The sequence below is a fragment of the Lepidochelys olivacea genome (assembly GCF_965140295.1).
Source record: "Lepidochelys olivacea isolate rLepOli2 genome assembly, chromosome: 1".
Lineage (NCBI taxonomy): Eukaryota > Metazoa > Chordata > Testudines > Cheloniidae > Lepidochelys > Lepidochelys olivacea.
The window spans coordinates 199,469,015-199,488,136 of NC_140411.1; the positions used below are offsets into that span (position 1 = coordinate 199,469,015).

At 44.9% G+C, this 19,122-nt stretch overlaps 1 protein-coding gene across 1 annotated transcript in view; it reads left to right on the top strand.

Annotated features, from left to right (window-relative positions):
* Positions 1-19,122, top strand: part of ABI3BP (ABI family member 3 binding protein) — a 312,077-nt gene that overhangs the window by 100,409 nt on the left and 192,546 nt on the right. Inside the window, exons 4-5 of the mRNA XM_084636731.1 lie at positions 7,189-7,257; positions 16,139-16,271. Coding sequence (XP_084492857.1) covers positions 7,189-7,257; positions 16,139-16,271 — 202 coding nt within the window. The remainder of the gene's footprint in view (positions 1-7,188; positions 7,258-16,138; positions 16,272-19,122) is intronic.

Here is a 19,122-nt window from a genome sequence, read left to right on the forward strand (position 1 = left end):
ACATAGTCTTCATTCACCTCATGAAAGCATTCAACTCCATCCATTGTGAGGCTCTTTGGAGAATTCTCCTTAAATTTGGATGCCCACCAAAATTTGTTGCCAACTTCCAATCCTCCACAGCAACATGGCTATGATAGTCATCAGCAATGGATCTGAAACGGACCCCTTCCTAGTCAGGATAGGAGTCAAGCAAGGCTGTGTCATCACTCCAAGCCTTTTCTCCATCTTCCTTGCTGTCATCCTCCGTTTCATTGCTGACAAGCTCCAGGCTTGACATCCAATACAGAATGGATGGCAAGCTTTTCAACATCAATCACTTTCGATCCAAGACACAGTCTCTCACTAAAGGTATGTCTACACTTACATTTTATAGTGCTCTGACTTGCTGGCTCGGGGGTGTGAAAAATCACCCCCCTGAGCACAGCAAGTCTGAGGACTTTAAAGCGCTCGTTTAGACAGGCTCCGAGCACTGGAAGCTCTCTCCCATCGCTCGCACGGAACCACACTCGCACTTCAAAGCGCTGCCATGGGAGTGTTCCCGTGGCAGCACTTTGAAGTTTCCAGTGTAGACATACCCTAACTCAGTTGCTGAACTCTAATATGTGGATAACTGTGCCCAGTGCACCCACTCAGAAGATCTTCAAAAAACAGTCAACATTTTTTCAGAGGCTAACTCAGCCTCATGCTTAACATCCAGAAAACTAAACTACACCAACAGACTCCGAATCACCAGGATCCTGCTCTTGTAATTCAGCTGAATAAAGAGACGCTGGAGAACATTGAGGACCTCCTTTACCTTGGCAGCTATCTGTCACAGAAAGTTGACAATTATGAGAAAATTCAACACTGCCTTCAATATACCAGTGCAGTTTTCAGATGCTTGAGAAAACGTGTCTTCGAAGATTGTGGCATCAAGAATCAAACCAAGCTTCTTGTGTACCAGGCTGCTGTTGTTCCTGCTCTCTTGTACGGTGCTGAAACCTGGGTCACGTACAGTAGATACCTCAAGGTTCTTGAATGACGCCATCAATGGTGCTTCCGAAAGATCTTCCGAACAAGTGGGATGACTGACGCACCAATGTCAGTGTTCTGTCCCAAGCCAGAATCTGCAGCATTGAAGCTATGATCATCCGCCACCAACTTTGTTGGGCTCGTCATGTTCTTTGAATGCCAGAAAATCAACTCCCGAAGCAGATAATGCTCTCGCAACTGAGCCATGGTCAACAGTCTGGGGTGGGTAAAAAAAATGCTTCAAAGACACCCTCAAAGCCAACATGAATGTGTCAATATTGCACATCCTTATGGAAAACCCAATCCCTCGATTGATCAAAATGGAAAAGGACTTTATGGCAAGGATGCTAGCATTTTGAGATCCAATGGAGACAACAGGAAATGGGAAAGGAGGAAAGAACATGCTGCAGCCCAATTTAACAATCCAGATCTGCCCCTTCCACTGGGAACTGTCTGTGCCAACTATGACAAGATCTGTGGATCCCAGATTGGTCTCATTAGCCACCTGCAGATCCACCAGCGATAACTGGCCATCATTTTATTGGACGACAGTCATCCTTGAACTCCAAGGGATTGCCAACAACAGTGCTTGTGTACTATGTTGATTGGCACTGTACAAATACATACAAATTAAAATAAACGATGATCCTTGTACCCTTACATATGCAGTAAAATGTTTGGGTCTGCTCCATAACCTCTCCCAAGCATATTTCTATATTGTAATATGTTCTGTTAGCTCAGTTTAGACCTGGATTTTAATCTTGTCTGGACTGCAACATGAACTTTAGTGTCTGATTTAAATTGTTCCAGTTTCATAATCATTGACTTCGATGAGGATGAACATAATACAATACAGTGTTGACTTAAATTTAGTTTAGTAATTTTGTCTCTAATATCAGACAACTGGTTCCTAGCCCTATCCATTATAACAAAAAAAATCCCTTTATTTTTCAAAGTGCTTCCTTTTTAAATAGTGTTATCAGGGAAATGATGAGTTCATTGGAAAATGTGGATATGTTCTGTTCTTCACATGGAGTGTACTTGCCAACCTCCATGAAGGGTGAGTGAACAACGCCCAACGTAACACATTTTTTCTGAGAACAGATTTCAAATATAGAACAAGAAGAAATTATAAAACTAACAACTGTATATAAACATTAGATTTTGTGATCTTTGGTGTGTGGGGGAAGGGTGGGTGGAAGAAGTTTATGCTTTCTGGATTAAACCCTTCATTATGTGTTGCTGCACATACTGTTCCAGACTCTTCTCTAATCATATCTCACAAATTGAGTGTTTTTTCTGCTCAGTATTTGGATGAGAGGACCCCCCACCCCCACCCCAGGATTAATGAAGGTTGCTTCAGGAAGTAGCAGGGGGGAACTGGCAGATCTAAACATCCCTGGATAACAGATTTCAGGCAGCCAATAGGCCTTTTATTAATAAAAATGCTTACGTGGTGCATTCCAAGGAGCAACATTTGCTCTTCATGAGCCAGTGCAAAGTAAGGCAAGACTTAAAACCACGTTTGTGGGTATTAAAGATTCCATGGCACTTTGTACAAGAATAGAGGGCAATGTGATCTCTCACTTAACTTGAATATCCAGTAGAGGATTGAGTTGGGAGAACAGGAAAACCAAGTCAGTATTTTCAAGGTTTTGGTTGTTTAAAATTAGCCCACTACTGTTCTTTGTCTTGCTCAGCCACTAACTGTGTGATCTTAGGCAAAGTCAGTGAGGTTGTTTCTTGTATTGGGCCAACCTCTGTTGGTGAGAGATGAACTTTCGAGCTACACAGAGCTCTTCATCAGGTCTGGGAAAAGGAACTCTTAGTACAGGGGTGGGCAAACTTTTTGGCCCGAGGGCCACATTGGGGTTGCAAAACTGTATGGTGGGCCAGGTAGGGAAGGCTGTGCCTCCCCAAACTGCCTGGCCCCTGCCCCCTATCCACCCTCTCCCACTTCCCGCCCCCTGACTGCCCCCCTCAAAGCCCCCCACCCATCCAACCCTCCCTGCTCATTGTCCCTTGACCGTCCCATCCTGGGACCTCCTGCCTCTTAACAGCCCCCCACCCCCTATCCAACCCCCCCGCTCCCTGACTGCCCCAACCCCTATTCACACCCCCACCCCCTGACAGGCCCCCCGGGACTCCCACACCTATCCATTTCCCCCTGTTCCCTGTCCTCTGATTGCCCCCCCAGAACCTCTGCCCCATCCAGCTGCCCCCAGGACTCCCATACCTATTCAACTGCCCCCTGACTGCCTGCCGGCCCTGGCCCCTTGACCAAGCAGTTCAGAGCAGCATGCCTGGAGCTTCGCCGCCCAGCCAGAGCCAGACACGCTGCCCAGCAGGAGCGTGCAGCCCCGCCGCCCAGAGCAATGCGGCATAACTGCGGGGGAGGGAGGACAGTGGGGGAGGGGCCAGGGGCTAGCCTCCCCGGTGGGGAGCTCAAGGGCCGGGTAGGACAGTCCCGCGGCCGGAAGTGGCCCACCTCTGGCTTAGTACATTCCCTGACCTGAAGAAGAGCGCTGAGTAGCTCGAAAGCTTGTCTCTCTCACCAACAGAAGTTGGTCCAATACAAGATACCGCCTCAGCCCCTTGTCTGTCGGATAACCTGGGATCAACATGGCTACAACGCCACTGCATGATCTTGGGCAAGTCATTTAGGCTTAAATTGTCAAGTGCCCACTAATTTTGGACACCCCTGTTTTGGCTGTCCCAACTTGAGAAACTGATGGACTGTTCTTAATAGGTGTTAAGAACCTCCCAATTCCAGTTGATTTCAGTGGGAGCTGTAGGTGGAAAAATCCAGGCACTTAATATCTTGAATTGGGCACCAAAAATGAAGTCTTTTGAAAATGTAAGGTCTTAATCTCTTCTCTCTCAGTTTACCCATCTGTAAAATTTCGTATTAATAATACTTACCTCACAGGGCTGTTGTAGAGTTTAATGAACTAATGGTTTAAAGAGTTTTGAGATTGTTAGATAAAGGCAGTGCCATAACTTTTTCTCAGTAATAATAATTTTCAAACACCAAAAATGTTTTGTTTCAAACTGTGGGATGAATGAAGTTTTGGGTCAGTTCCTGTTTAATTTGCACTACGTTTCTTGTTCCTGATTGAGGTTTTGTGTACACTGAAAATTTGCATCAGTTAACTAAAATTGGTTTAAAATCAATTTTGTTAACTCAGTTCAAATTCCTAATGCAGATGGTGTTAAACCAGATTAACTTTACTGCATTCAGATTCTTTTTATTCAGATACAGTCTAAACCCATTTAAAAGCAAGTATTAAACTAGTTTAAGTACATCTGTGTTATGGGTTTCTGCCTATTTAATTGTGTTGATTTAATTAAATCAACTAAAAATCCAAGCAACTTTTCCAATACAAGAGAAGGCATCGGGTGTGGTATTCTAAGATTCTTCCTGCACCTCCCCGCACACTTTTAAAAAAAACACAGCTTTTCCCTGGCCCTTTCTTTATGTATTTATGTAGAACACCAATGAGAGTTCTTCTCTATGGGTTTCTTTTAATTGCAGTACTGCTTTGTATTGCATAATGATTTTGGGGTCTTAGGGCAATTGGGCTGCAGGATCCCTCACTAAGGACAAATTTGGCCCATTGTATCTTATAGTAGCCCAGTTAATTTTATGTTGACACCCATATTTAAAATTATAGGAAAAACAGTCCAGATCAATTTACTGTGGGCCAAATTCTGCCCTCAAATATGCCTCCCCAACTCCTGTGATTTCTGTTAGAGTTGTGCAGCCATATCTGAGAGCAGAAAGGGGAACTGAATGTTTTAAAGGAGTAGAAAGATTGGTTTATCTGATCTCTGATGTCTCAGGAAGAAGGATTTCCTTCCTTTTTCTGAAGATAAGTTTCCCAAAACTATAAACACTCCTCCCCTCTGAACATTGTTTTAATCAAACAGTTTATTATTCTAGGCTGTGGGGTGAAGTTATCTGGCTTTCACTGCTGGAACATCACTTGAACTGCAGCCTCTCACAACGTGCATTTGTGCTCTTGAAGGTTCTATCAAACATACTGAGAATTTGTTAGTCTGGGTATAAAAATAACAGCAAGGTTTGATTTTGCTTTATTTGCTTCATTTCATTGTTTCCTATGAAGAGCAATATTTCCAAAGAATTTACAAGCTGGCTCTCAGTCAATCAATCCAGCTAGCCAGCAAATGACTGACACTTGAAAACAGCTGTAGTTCTGATTTGCAACTCTAGCTTTATGAAAACTTAATGCTACTTTAGCAAGGCTCAGTTTAAAAACAAAATTCTCATCTGTTTGAAACCCTTTGATTTTATTTTGTGGGGCTAATGGCTATGAGATTTGTTTTTGTTATTTAAATGTTGCATCTTTAGCTATTGTAACAAATTGCATTGTATATTAAAAAAAATAAAATGTAGCCTCAACCTTAACGCCACATCTTTATCCATAAAAAGGATAAACTTTTTATGAGAACTTTGTAGTTTAATAAATGAAAATAGAAAACCAGGATACTGAGTGTTGAGAAAAAATTTAAATAAATGTAAACATTTGAAACTATGGAAAATGCATATTTGTCTGGCAAGAAAATTGCTAACAATAGCTCAGCTATCACATTAAAAATATTATTTGTATTCTAATAGTAGCCAGAGATCCTAATAAAGAGGAGTGCCTGTCGTGATATGCATAAGACATAGTCCTGGCCCAAAGGAGCTCATAATAACACTACTTGCATTTATCTAGTGCCTTTATTCAAAATTATCAAAGCATTTAACAATTTAATTAAACCTCATAGTATCTCTTTGAGAGGGGTAAGTAACACATTTAATTTTACAGAGGGGGAAACTGAGGCACATGCCAAATGACTTGCTCAGATTTCAAATTCAGTCAGTGGTGGAGTGAAGAATAGAAGTGAGCACATCTGACTCCCACTGCTTTGCAGTGGCCACTAGATTATGCAAGTATTAAATGATTAAATATCAGTCTATGTGCTTATACACTTTGTTGCCCCCACTACACCATCATAAGCTCTACACCTCTTGTGGAGGTGGAGGGCACATCTACACTACCACTTAAGTTGATCTAACTTATGTCAGTTAGAGATGTGAAAAAGCCCTCTCCACTCCCCGAACGTCGCAATTTTCGCACTGTGCACACCAACACTACGTCGGTGGGGGATGCTCTTCTGCCAGCATAGCTTGTCTCCAGCCGACATCACTTACGTTTCTTGCCATGCTGGAGTAATTATGCTGACGGGAAAGCATTCTCCTGTGGGCATAGTGCGTCTTCACCAGACATGCTACAGCGGCACAGCTGCATTGATGCAACTACACCAACGTAGCACTGTACTGTAGACTTGCCCAGAGTTATGATGTTGGTGTACTAGGGCACTTACATCGGCGGGAGCAAGGCTGTCGTGTAGACACTGACATAGTTAGGCTGACATAAGTTGTCTTATGTTGACCTAACTCTGCAGTGTAGACCAAGCCTCAGTATCACAGGCACTGACTTTTAATTTTCCCGGTGGGTGCTCCACCCCCGCTCTTCTTCCCTGAGACCCCGCCCTCACTCCCCCTCTTCCTACCCTTGAGAACCTCTCTCCAGCTGCCAAACAGCTGACGGGCGGCCCCGCCATACAGATGTGGTTAGTGGCTGCTGAGCACCCCCTATTTTTTTCCCCATGGGTGCTTGAGCCTTGGAGCACCCACAGAGTCGGTGCCTATGGGGGTCAGAATCCTTTGGATTCCATCCTCTGCTCCACTCCCTGTGCCCCATCCCGCTGCTTCCCTTTCTGTCATCATCTCTTCCTCTTGCTACTAACTTTGCTCACTTGTTCCGTCTGTAAGCAAATAACATGTAGCCCTAGTAGAGTAGCTAAAAACGTTGTGTCCCATCACCTAGTACCCTGCTTCAGCTCTCTTTTGGAATGCCTGTTTAGATGGTAATTTTTTTCATGTAGGGATATGTCTTTTTTGTTTTCTTAAATCTCTCTAATAGTGCCTAGAATGTTTCTGAATTGTCGGTGAATAAATCATAAGGTAAATCTGTGCCATAGACTGGAAAAAAATTACAGACATTGTTAAATGCTGTTTGAATATTCCACTATTCACCAGGAATAATTAATTGATCATTTTAAATAACAAATTGTGAATTAAACTAATTACCAAATTGTTATTTCCAGATGCCGAGCCAAGATACTTGATTACAGTGCGACCTGCACCCATTCCAAATCACAAGAAAACCTGCTCAGGTACTGTAATATTACCACATTTTTTATATACAGTCAAATGAAGACAGAATATTGTTTTTATTTAGTTTGTCTGAAAGAACCAAATTTTCTGATGTGGATGACCAAATTCCACATTTGCGTGATTAAAATAAAAATGTAGGCATGTACATCTACACAGTATTCACTCAGGAATTTTCTGATTAAGAAACTTAGATGCAGTTTTTGGAGCTCCTTCTTTATAAGAAGTTCTCATTATGAAAACTGAGATTTAACATATTTCTTTTTTCTAGAATATGGGGATCAAAAATACATATGACTAGTTGCCATAGCTAGTGGAATGTTGATACACAATTATAAACAATGGATTCTGTCTTGAAATATACTGATGTATAATCTTTGGAATTCTTGGGTTTGGATTGGATAGGAGATTAATGTTTTATAATCTCCCCAAAATGCCAGTTAGGAATCTTTCTCCCGAAGAAATTTGAATGCACTCCATTGATAAAGTAAAGGGTCTTTACATATTGTGACAGGGTCACACCACCAAGGCAGAGGAGGAACTTTGTCACAACTGGTGTGAGAAGTGGGATTTGGTGTGCACAGTGCGACAGAAGAAGGAGGGTGGTGGTGGTGTTTTTTTAAAAAAAAAAAAAAAAAAAAAAAGGAGAGGGTTTATTGGTTTTTTTACCACAATGGAGGAGGTAGTGGAGGCACTGATACAAGCCATGGGTGCCAGGCAGGAGGCTACCCGTGTCCAGGCAGCCGCCCAACAGGAGGCAGTGCGGCTGCAACAAGAGACTAATCGCCTGCTGATGGACCAGGCTGCCCAAGACCATGCTATTTTGCGGGAACTGGTAAACCAGGTAAAGGCCCTTACAGAGCTGAATCGCGGCCATGATGGCACGTGGGTCATGTGGGCCAGCAGCTGCCTGCAGAAAATGACGAGGGAGTATGATGTAGAGGCGTACCTCCTGGCCTTTGAGAAGACAGCCCTACGGGAGGCCCGGCCTCGAGATCAGTGGTCTGGCATCCTCACCCCATTCCTGTGTGGGAGGCCCAGAAGGCCTACTATGATCTGCCTGAAGAAGCTGCGGCAGACTACCCCCAGCTGAAGGCAGAGATCCTGGCCAGATCTGGGGTACGACCGCAGTGCGGGCCCAGCGGTATCACGAGTGGAGGTACCAGGAAAACAAAACCCCGCAGTCCCAATTGTTTGACCTCTTCCATCTCACATGAAAGTGGTTGCGAACTGAGTCCCGGAGTCCGGAGGAGATACTAGAGGTTCTGGTCATCGACCGGTACATGAGAGGACTACCATCAGACCTTCACACCTGGGTAAGCCAGAACGAACCCTCCACCTATGACAAGGTTGTCGCACTGGTAGAGAGGCGAAGGACGGCGAGGGAGCTGACCCGACCAGTTAAGGAAGAAGCACCCTGGGTTAAACTAGCAGCACCAAGCCTTAGAGCTCGGGTGACTGGGCCACCAGGAGAGCCTAGGTGGAAAAAGAGAGGGGCTGAAGGCCCACCAGAAGCTACAAAGAGTAGGAGCACTGAGGGGAAAGAGGATTCGTGATGTTAGACTGCCCAAACCAAGAGACCAGGGAACGCCTAGGGCTCCATACAGATGTTACGCCTGTGGGGAGTGGGGACACATAGGTGCACAGTGTCCCAATGCTGAGGAGCCTATGCAGTGTAACCTGGGGAACTGGGCAGACCCATGCTCCCTAATCCACCTTGTGGGGGTCTCACTAACCCCACATACGTACATCAGACCAATGAAGCTAAATGTGGTCGAGACCACAGCACTGGTTGATTCGGGGAGTGCTATCGTGCTTGTCTCAGGGAAGCTCGTGAAGCGTAGTCAGCTGCTGTGGGCTAAGTGTACGGGGATAACATGCGTTCATGGGACAGTTGGTTATTACCCCACCATCCCAGAAAAAATCGAGTTTCAGGGGAACATTACTGAGGTAGCAGCAGGTGTAGTCCCTAAACTCCCATACCCGGTGTTCATAGGGAGGGACTTCCCAGGGTTTGGAGACTTACTCCCGATAGGGGAATTGGAGAAAGGGGGAAACCCTGAAGTCAGTGAGGCATCCACAGTAGACTGTCAACCCCCAATCTTCTCTGAAATATGCCCAGATTTGTTCTCCACTTCCAGACAGGGTAGAAAGTCGAAAAGGGAAAGGAGGGCAGCTAAGGCCTTGGGAACCCGAATACTGACCCAAAGCCAGAGGGCTGCTCTCGTAGGTAGGCGGACCCGAGCAGCTGAAAAGGAGGCCACCTAGGAGGGAGAAGCACCCAACTCTGACCCACACCCTAACGCCTCTGAACCAATAGAGGCAACAGAGACTGGCCCCCTACATCTCGGGCAGATTAGCCCCGGGAGAGGAAATTTTGGACAGGACCAGGCTGAAGACCCAAGATACGACAACATTAGGAAGGAGGTGACCGAAATAGATGGGGTCCCCGTGGAAGGGAAAACCCAGGGACCAGGACCCTACTTCATAATGAAGAAGAATCTCTTACACCGGGTAGCACCAGTATAGATGCAGAAGGTACAGCAGATCCTAGTACCTCAAAAACACCAGAATGCTGTATTAAGTCTTGCCCATAGTCATCTTTTTGGGGGGCATTTGGGGGTAGAGAAGACCCTGGCACAGGTCCTGCGACGATTCTTCTGGCCCGGAGTACATGAAGAAGTGAGGAGGTACTGTGTGTCCTGCCTGGAGTGCCAGCTGCACAGTCCCCGTCCCCACTTGAGGGCACCTTTAGGACCCCTTCCCATCATAGAGGTCCCTTTAGAGCGAATAGCCATGGCTCTAGTGGGACCCCTGGGGAAGACAGCCCGGGACCTGCTACTCGTTACCTAGAAGCCATCCCCCTGGGGAACGTGGCCTCTAAAAGGATAGCTAAAGAGTTGGTGGGGATCTTTGCCCAAGTGGGGCTACCAAAGGAGATATTAACAGACCAAGGTACCCCATTTATGTTGAAGCTAATGAAGGACATCTGTACACTGCTCCATATCCATATCCTGAGAACTTCAGCCTATCATCTGCAGACCGATGGGCTGGTAGAAAGGTTTAACCAAACCCTCACGGCAATGATAAGAAAAGTGGTAAGTCGGGACGGGAAGGATTGGGACACCCGACTACCCTACCTTATGTTCGCAATCCGGGAGGTACCTCAGGCCTAAACTGGGTTTTCCCTCTTTGAGTTATTGTACGGACTCCTCCCCCGTGGCATACTAGATATCACAAAAGAAATCTGGGAAGAGGAACCCAATGAGGGGAGAAATATAATTGACCCTGTGTTGCAGATGCAAGAACAGATAGCCCAGGTCACCCCTATTGTATGGGAACATTTGGAAAAGGTGCAGGAGGCCCAGTGAACCAATTACAATCGACAGGCAAAAGTCCGACAGTTCCAACCAAGGGATCGGGTATTGGTATTGGTACCCACGGCAGAAAGCAAGCTTTTGGCCCAATGGCAGGGGCCCTATGAGGTGGTTGAACCCGTAACCTACAAGGTGGGGCAGCCAGGACGCCGGAAACAGGAACAAATTTATCATATTAACCTCTGAAAGCCTTGGCACCAACGAGAGGCATGTGTGGTGGCCCAAGAGACCCCGATCCAGGGAAATAATATGCAGGAGCAGATTAGGATATCCACTGATCTGACACCAAACCAGAAGAAGGAGGTAACTGAGATGATCAAACGATACCAGGACGTGTTTTCAACTAAACCAGGTCGGACCACCAAAGCATATCACCACATTATCACAGACCCTGGGGCAAAGGTAACTTTAAGGCCCTATCGGGTCCCAGCACCATAAAGGGAGGAGATCAAGGCAGAGGTAAAAAGGATGTTGGAGTTGGGAGTCATCAAAGAGTGCCACAGTCAGTGGTCAAGCCCGACTGTGTTGGTGCCGAAACCCGATGGCACCACTAGGTTTTGTAATAACTTTCGCCGGCTGAATGAGATATCCAAATTCGATGCATACTCCATACCCCGTATTGATGAGTTAGTTGACCACCTGGGTAATGCCCAATTTTTGACCACCCTTGATGTAACAAAGGGATACTGGCAGATTCCCCTTGCCAAAGATGTGAAAGAAAAGATGGCATTCTCTTCACCAGAAGGTCTGTTTCAATATACTGTTCTTCCTTTTGGACTGCATGGGCACCTGCTACCTTCCAGCATCTTATGGACAAGCTCCTACGGCCCCATACCAGTTATGCAGCGGCATACCTAGATGATGTGATTATTCACACCCCCAACTGAGAAAACCACTTGGAAAAGGTGATAGCGGTTCTGGACATGCTAAGACGGGCTGGCCTCACAGCCAACCCAACCAAGTGTGCTAAAGGGCTAGGCCGAGGCTAAATACCTTCACTACATTGGAGGAAGGGGCATGGTCAAGCCCCAACTAAAGAAACTAGAGGCTATCCAAAATTGGCCCCAGCCGAATCGGAAAAAGCAAGTCCGGGCATTCCTGGGTGTGGTGGGGCACTACCGACGATTTATTCCCCATTTTGCTACCAGAGCGAGTCCCCTGACAGACCTGATAAAAGCCCGGGGTCCGGACATGAAGTGGACAGATGCCGCAGAGAAAGCATTCATGGATCTATGGACAGCCCTCTGCAATAACCCCGTGCTTATAGCCCTAGACTTCAACAAAGAATTCATTTTACAGACTGATGCATCTGAAGTAGGATTGGGAGCTGTCCTATCGCAGATGGTCGGAGATGAAGAACACCTAATCCTCTGCCTCAGCAGGAAACTCCTCCCGAGAGAGCAGAAGTATGCCATGGTTGAAAGAGAGTGTCTAGCTGTGAAATGAGCCATGGAAACACTACGTTATTACCTTCTGGGACGATGGTTTACCCTTGTGACCGACCATGCACCGCTCCAGTGGATGCAGTGAAATAAAGAGAAGAACGCAAGGGTGACCAGATGGTTCCTGTCCCTACAACCTTTCTGATTCACCATACAACACCGGGCTGGAAGCCACCATGGCAATGCAGATGGCTTGTAACGGGTATACTGCCTGACGTCCCAAGTTGCCCAACCCTGTGGTGTTGGGGGGGGAGGGGGAGAATATGTGACAGGGTCGGGCCAGATGGCTCCAGGAGAGTGATAGAAGGCAGATATATTAGCTCCAAGTTAAGTAGGTCCCTTTTCCCTGAGTAAGGTAACAGGGAAGGTCCCAGAACAATCAGGAACTTTCTGGAAACAATTAAGGCAGACAGGCTGATTAGAACACCTGCAGCCAATCAAGAAGCTGCTAGAATCAATTATGGCAGGCTAATCAGGGCACATGGAGTTAAAAAAGGAGCTCACTTCAGTTTGTGGTGCGTGCGAGGAGCTGGGAGCAAGAGGCGCAAGAAGCTGAGAGTGAGAAGGCGTACTACTGGAAGACTGAGAAGTACAAGCATTATTAGACACCACGAGGAAGGTCCTGTGGTGAGAATAAAGGTGTTGGGAGGAGGCTATGGGGAAGTTGCCCAGGGAGTTGTAGCTGTCACGCAGCTGTTACAGGAGCCACTGTAGACAGCTGCAATCCACAGGGCCTGGGGCTGGAATCCAGAGTAGAGGGCAGGTTCAGGTTCCCCCCATCCCTCTATCCCCCCAACTTCTTACTTGATACCAGAGGAGTTGAACTGGACTGTGGGTTCCACCAGAGGGGAAGGACTCTGGCCTGTTCCCCGATCCACTAGGTGGATTAGCAGAGACTGCGGGGATTGTTCTTCCTTTCCCCATGCTGGCCAGTGATGAGGCTAACTGAGTGAACGGCAGATTTGAGCGACGCCAAACTGAGGGCTGCTGTATACCTCTGAGGCGAGAAAATCCGCCAATAAGCGCAGGACCCACCAAGGCAGAGGAGGAACTTTGTCACAATATATATTATTAGAGACACCAACTTCACCAGTACACGGTGCTTAAGGGAAAGGATGGTCTTCTGGCTAAGCTGCAAGTCTGATAATAAGAAAATCTGAATTCTGTTTCTGGACTCTGCTACAGACTTCCTGTATGACCTTTAGCAAGTCATTTCAACATTCAGTACTTTAGGTCCTAATCTTAAAATGGAGATAACTCTCTGCTTCACGTGGGTGTGGTGAAGAATAATTGATTAATGTTTTTAAAGTACTTGAGATTTTCAGATGGAACTTGTTTAATGATCTGTATTTTTTTGGGGCCGAATATATTTGCCAGGGCCCTTGTAGTCATGAAGCAATATTTTTCTCCATTATATGTATATAGAAAATATTTGATAACAGATTGCTATTTAACAGCTATTCAGGTACAGTATTTAAAAATATTAACTGCCTAAAGCCACAGTTTAGGAGTATTAATTTTAATAGCTGCTTCAGTCAGGGGGAATTTTAATTGGGTCATTCCCACTAGAGATGGACCTGAACCAAGCTCCTTGATCAAACACTGCTCAGAATGCATAACTTTGGATTCTAATCCAAACTTTGCAGTAATGGGCTCAGCCACAACTCCAGATGCAAACAGTCTTGATCTCTGGGGAAACTTAGTTCTGAAACTTGCATTCTCTCATTCTTAACATCATCACTACATAACTTAAATTAACATTGCCACACTCTGCAATGTCAGAATGAAATGTTTTTTAACTATGGTTGCAAGACCTAATTTAGATAAAATAACATCCTTGAATTTCAAGCATTACTGCTTGTTGTCTTGTTGTAAAAGCTTTGTTTATTTGACAAACAGTAGTTAAAGACATTCCCTGCTCTTGAAAGACAGACGTAGAAAGGACAAAATGTACTGGGAGACAATGAGGAAAAGTGGAGTTAATTTAGACATTCCCCCCACCGCAGCCCTTTCTCTCCTCTCTTCAAGTGTTAAGTTGAAGAAGGCATTGGACTGATGTGATGTGCTTTTGTGGGCCTCAGGGAAGAAATGAGTCTTTATGATGGTCACATGATCTCTTGTACTTCTGTGACACTACATACCAGAGTTCATCTCCAATGCTTGCAGGATTGGCTGAGGCTAGTCTGAACACTTGTAAAGCTGGAGCCCAACTTTACAGAGCTCAAAGAGGAATTATAATTACTTCAGAAGGTTCAAAGGTTGAGTTTCAAAGATTTAAAAACCTCTAAGAATGACCTAAAATTGCTTTCCTATTAATGAAAATGTCTGTTTCAAGATATAGCAAGGCTGTTCTTTAGTATATAATAAATCAATATTTAAAAATTATATAAAACACAATAGTTGCCGATGAAAAATGGGCCTTTCTCTTCTTGTATTTCCATGTTCATGTGACCCTTGGTTCCCCAGAAAGCAAATTTAGAAAGTGATTTCACTGTAAAGAGGATATATGCCAAAAAGTTTGACAAATAAATGAACTATGAAAACAGCCCCCCCCCAAAAAACCCTTTAAGAAAACAGGGAGACTGGGGAAGCTAGCCTGCACATCAGACAAATGTTTGGAGTTTTGCTTTTCTTTTTTAAATGTTGTACATTCCACAGTACATTACATCACAGCACACTTCATCTAAATGGAAAAAAATATCCCACTTGTTTTCTGTGAATATGCGCCTAATCGGTGTACTGTAAAACACACATACTACAAGATTTTCCTACTACCTGCAAACTGCTTGGAAAAGCAAATCTCGCTTCCTTGTGGACTTGCTGGGAAATCCCGCTAGAGCGCAAAAACACTTCTTAACCCTTGGAGGTATCATTGATAAAGAGGTGAGCAACTCCTACCAATGGCTGAATAGCACTTCCAATTTAAGGATCAAGAGGCATGAACGGAGAACTGAACCAAGATTTTTGCCAGGTAATGCAGAGCACTACCCTCAGATCACTGCACTAGCCTCAGGTATTAGCTTTTAAAATTTTATTTAAAAGTTCGTCATCTTTCTTTTGCTGTATCCTTCTTCTCCATGGGAGTCGCATAACAGCCCCCGCCACCTCCTGTCCAGGGCAGAAAGTGATTCACTGAGGGGAACAGAGCAGGCAGCTCCTGTTCAGGGCAACAGAATCATGGCTGGCTCAATTCCCTGAGGAGTCCATGGGGGTACAGAATAGAGTCCCTTGCCTTCTTACCACCCCTCCCTCTCCCCCCCCCCACCTGCCTGGCCAGAACCTCTGACTCCCGCAGGCTCCAGAGTTTTTTAAAATATATGACAGCGACTGGCCAGGTGTCTGGGCTAGAGCAGGCAGCAGCGGGAATAGCACGAAGGTAGTCCCCAGCAGTCAGGGAGGAGAGGAGGGGAAGAGCAGCATGCTGCTGCTGGGTTGGAGCTGGGCTGCACTCCCTCACCTCTCCCAGACCACTGGGGATTCCCTGTATGCTTTTCCTGCTGCTGTCCTGTCCAGGCCTGGACACCTGGCCAGCTGCAGCCCCACACACCCCTGATAACCACATTGTGCCCACCAGAGGGGCATGCTTGTTGGGAACCTCTGATCTGGAGGGATGTTTGCACCACTGTGTTCAGAATAAAGCTAAATTGCAAGTATTGTGTAAGAGATGAGGAGTTAAGTTACCTGATTATTGAGGGACAGTCCTCGCCAGACAGAGGCACCACTCAAGGCTTGTCATCAATCTTAAGTGAAATAAGTTTGTAAGGTTTTGTTTTATTTCAGACCTGTCCATAACTCATTATTATTGATGATCCTTGCTAGGGATATATGGAGAACTATATTCACTTGGAAATTGAATATTCTTTCTCATAACTAAAGAGAGGCACGTGCGGGTGGTGGGGAGGTGATCCCTTCAAGTCACGATTGAATTCACTTGCATTATACCTTGCCTTTGAATTTAGAGGAGAAATTAAATCATAATTCTTACATTCTCTTATCCAGCCACAGATATCTCCTCCCCGAATAGAGAAAACCTAAGAGTAAATAGAATTATGTTTCTTATTCAGGTAAGACCAAGACTAAAAAGCCTCTCCAGATGGTGATTGGCACTTTGACCCCAACCTCTGTCTTCCTGTCCTGGGGCATCCTAGTCAATCCACAGCATGACTGGACTGCAATGAGTAGCTGTGCTAGTGACAGGTAATATACCAAAAAACAGGCTAAGTGAAAATAATGTAATGTTTTGTTAACATTTAAAAGAAAAGGGCATGAAGATGAGTGGCTGACCAAATTCTACCAAATAGTGTGACATCATTGAAGCAAAGGTTCTCTTCTGTATGTGTAAATCAGCAATTAGCAAGCACTTTCTTGCCTAAAGTTCTGATTTAAGCAAGTGTTTACATGCCAAAGTGCTGATCTTGTGATTTCACTGTGGGTCGTTTATGTTGTAGAGCCACAGTGCCTGAGTCTTATCTCAGTTACACTGGTATAAATCAGGAGTAACTCTACTGAAGTCAATGGAAATATGCTACTGTAAAACTGGTCAAGTGAGTAAAATTAGCCTTCATTGAAGTGCTGATGGAAGAAAGAACAAATCAATCCTTTTGTAATATACTGGATTTTTGTTTCCTGTATTTGATCTTCTGAATTTTATTTTTATTTATATTGCAGTACATATAGAAGCTATGAATGATTAGCATTATACCTATTTAACAAAAAAAAAGTCTTTTGCTTTATGAAATTCTGTGTTCCGTTCCAACTACTTATGTGAGAGGGTCAGCACTCCAGAAAGGCCTGGCATATTCACAGGGTGGAATTTCTAGAGAGGTCAGAGAGTCAGTAAGTTTGTCAACTGAGCAGGCCATAAAGTTGTATGCTGTGCTCAGCAAATGAATAAAATTAATATTTTCTTGTAGGTATGAAGATGTATGTTTCTTCCAGATCTCTCTCCTTGGTGCTCCCTTTGTATCCTCCTACGTGTGACAGAGGGACAAATTCTGCCATCTTTTATACGTCATATAACTTCATTGCCACTTCTTGTGCTTGGAACAGTTTCCCTATTGATAACCTCCTTGAAATCCCTCCTTATAACCCTCTTCTTTTGCTTAGCTCCCCAATACTCATAACTGTGACACCATCTGCTCCTACTCTTGCAGGTGATCCTTTGTTGTATCTTTCTAACTTAGAACCCAGTCAGTCTCCCAGTGAAGCAAATACAAAAACTCTTACTGATATTAACCCACTGGACCAGCCTTTAGGGCATGAACCAAGACCATTAGAGCCAATGGGATCTTCCAGTTAATTCCAGTAGGCTTTGGATCAGGACCATGGAATAGGAAATTTTGGGGGGAAGGGAATCTTATCTTTCTACATATTTTTAAAGTGTCATGCATACTTATGGTATAAAATATGCAATTATAATGGAATATAAGAAATAATCCTATTAAATATAAACAGATTGTTTGTATTTATTTTTAATGGAATCGTGCTTCATGATGCAACTCAGCTCAACTTCATGCAACTCAGCCCACAGTTTAAAAAAAAAGGATGGCACCTCATTGTGGGTTTAATGTTGCCTTTTTAATCCCTGGAGGAGCAAATCCTTTCACATAGTTAGTGACCTCTAATACCGGCTGATTTAACAAAAGATTCTAAGTCTTTCTTCCATGTTTTAATTTTGTGACACCTTTTTCACCAGGGATTACACCCTTGCAACATCCCTGGGCAGCAACCATAGCCATAGCACAAACTCTGCAACTGGAAGGAGAGAAAGATGCTGTAGTTACAAGCAACTAGGCAGGGCTGGCCTTATCATGAGGTGAATTGAGGCATGCCTCAGGTGCCAGACTGTGGCGGGGGGGCGCCGCTAGGACCCAGAGTGTAGAAAATTGTGTCTGCTGCTGGTGCATGTGTATTCTCTCTGCTCTAGATGCACAGAGATGGTGGAGTGCTGTACTGGAGGAAGGAGGGCACAAGACACATAACAGGCAGGCAGGAGAAAAGATGAGAGGGAATGACAGAAAGCAGCAGGAGCTGCAGGAGAGAGAGGAGGAGGAGCCTCTTATGTACCTCTCTAGCACACCCAGGAGCCTGGACTTATTAACACCAGCTTCTCAGGGAGCTTCCTGTTTCCTGCTGCTTCCCTGAACCCACTTGAGGGGAACGGGCAGTCAACTGAAGTAGTAGGATCCAGTTAGGCCCTTAAGATGCTGATATCTTCCCTCACTCAGGCCCTGCTACCAGCCTGCTTATTTGTCCCCTTCAACTGAGTGTTGAGAGCCACTATAGCTGGCACAGAACAGCAGTCATGAGTGAAAGAAGAAAACGTCCCTCTGTGACAACATTCAGAAAAAGAAAGCAAAGGAAGCTTTTCTATCTACGCAGAAAGGACCTCTCCTGAGATACATAGACACAAATGTTCACGGTGAGTCTTCTGGCCCCAATGAGGATGTGAGTGGAGAGGAGATGCCTGATCTTCCAGTTAGTCAGAGTGCAGGTGACCTGGCAGCTACTGCAGCATCCATATGTCCATCTCAAATGGATGTAACCATGCACATTCCTGAAGAAAAGTGTAGATCGGAGAAGAGTGTGGTGGAGGCGCAAGATACAGCTGCTGCTGAGTTTAGTTCCTTAAGTCTTGATGGTCCAGGACTGTGAACCCACTTGAGCAGTAGCCTGAGGACTTCCTTGTACTGCATGGGCCACAGCAAGTGAAAAACTTCATGTTCTCCAAAGATAATGAAAATAGAAGTTTCCATCCAGCACATTACTGGCGTGAAATCCCCAATGGTGACAAAGTGGAGAGGCCATACCTTATGTACTCAAAAACCCAGAATGCTGCAAACTGTTTTTGTTGCAAACTCTTCCAGTCTAAAGTTCCAGCCACATTGGGTTCTACAGGAAAAAAGGACTGGAAAAATCTGGCTAGAAATCTGGCATGCCATGAGAAGGCAGCAAATCATCAGAGAGCATTCCATAGGTGGAAAGAGCTTGAGATGAGACTAAGGTTAAGGGCCACCATAGATGATCAGAATCAAGAGAAGATTGCATC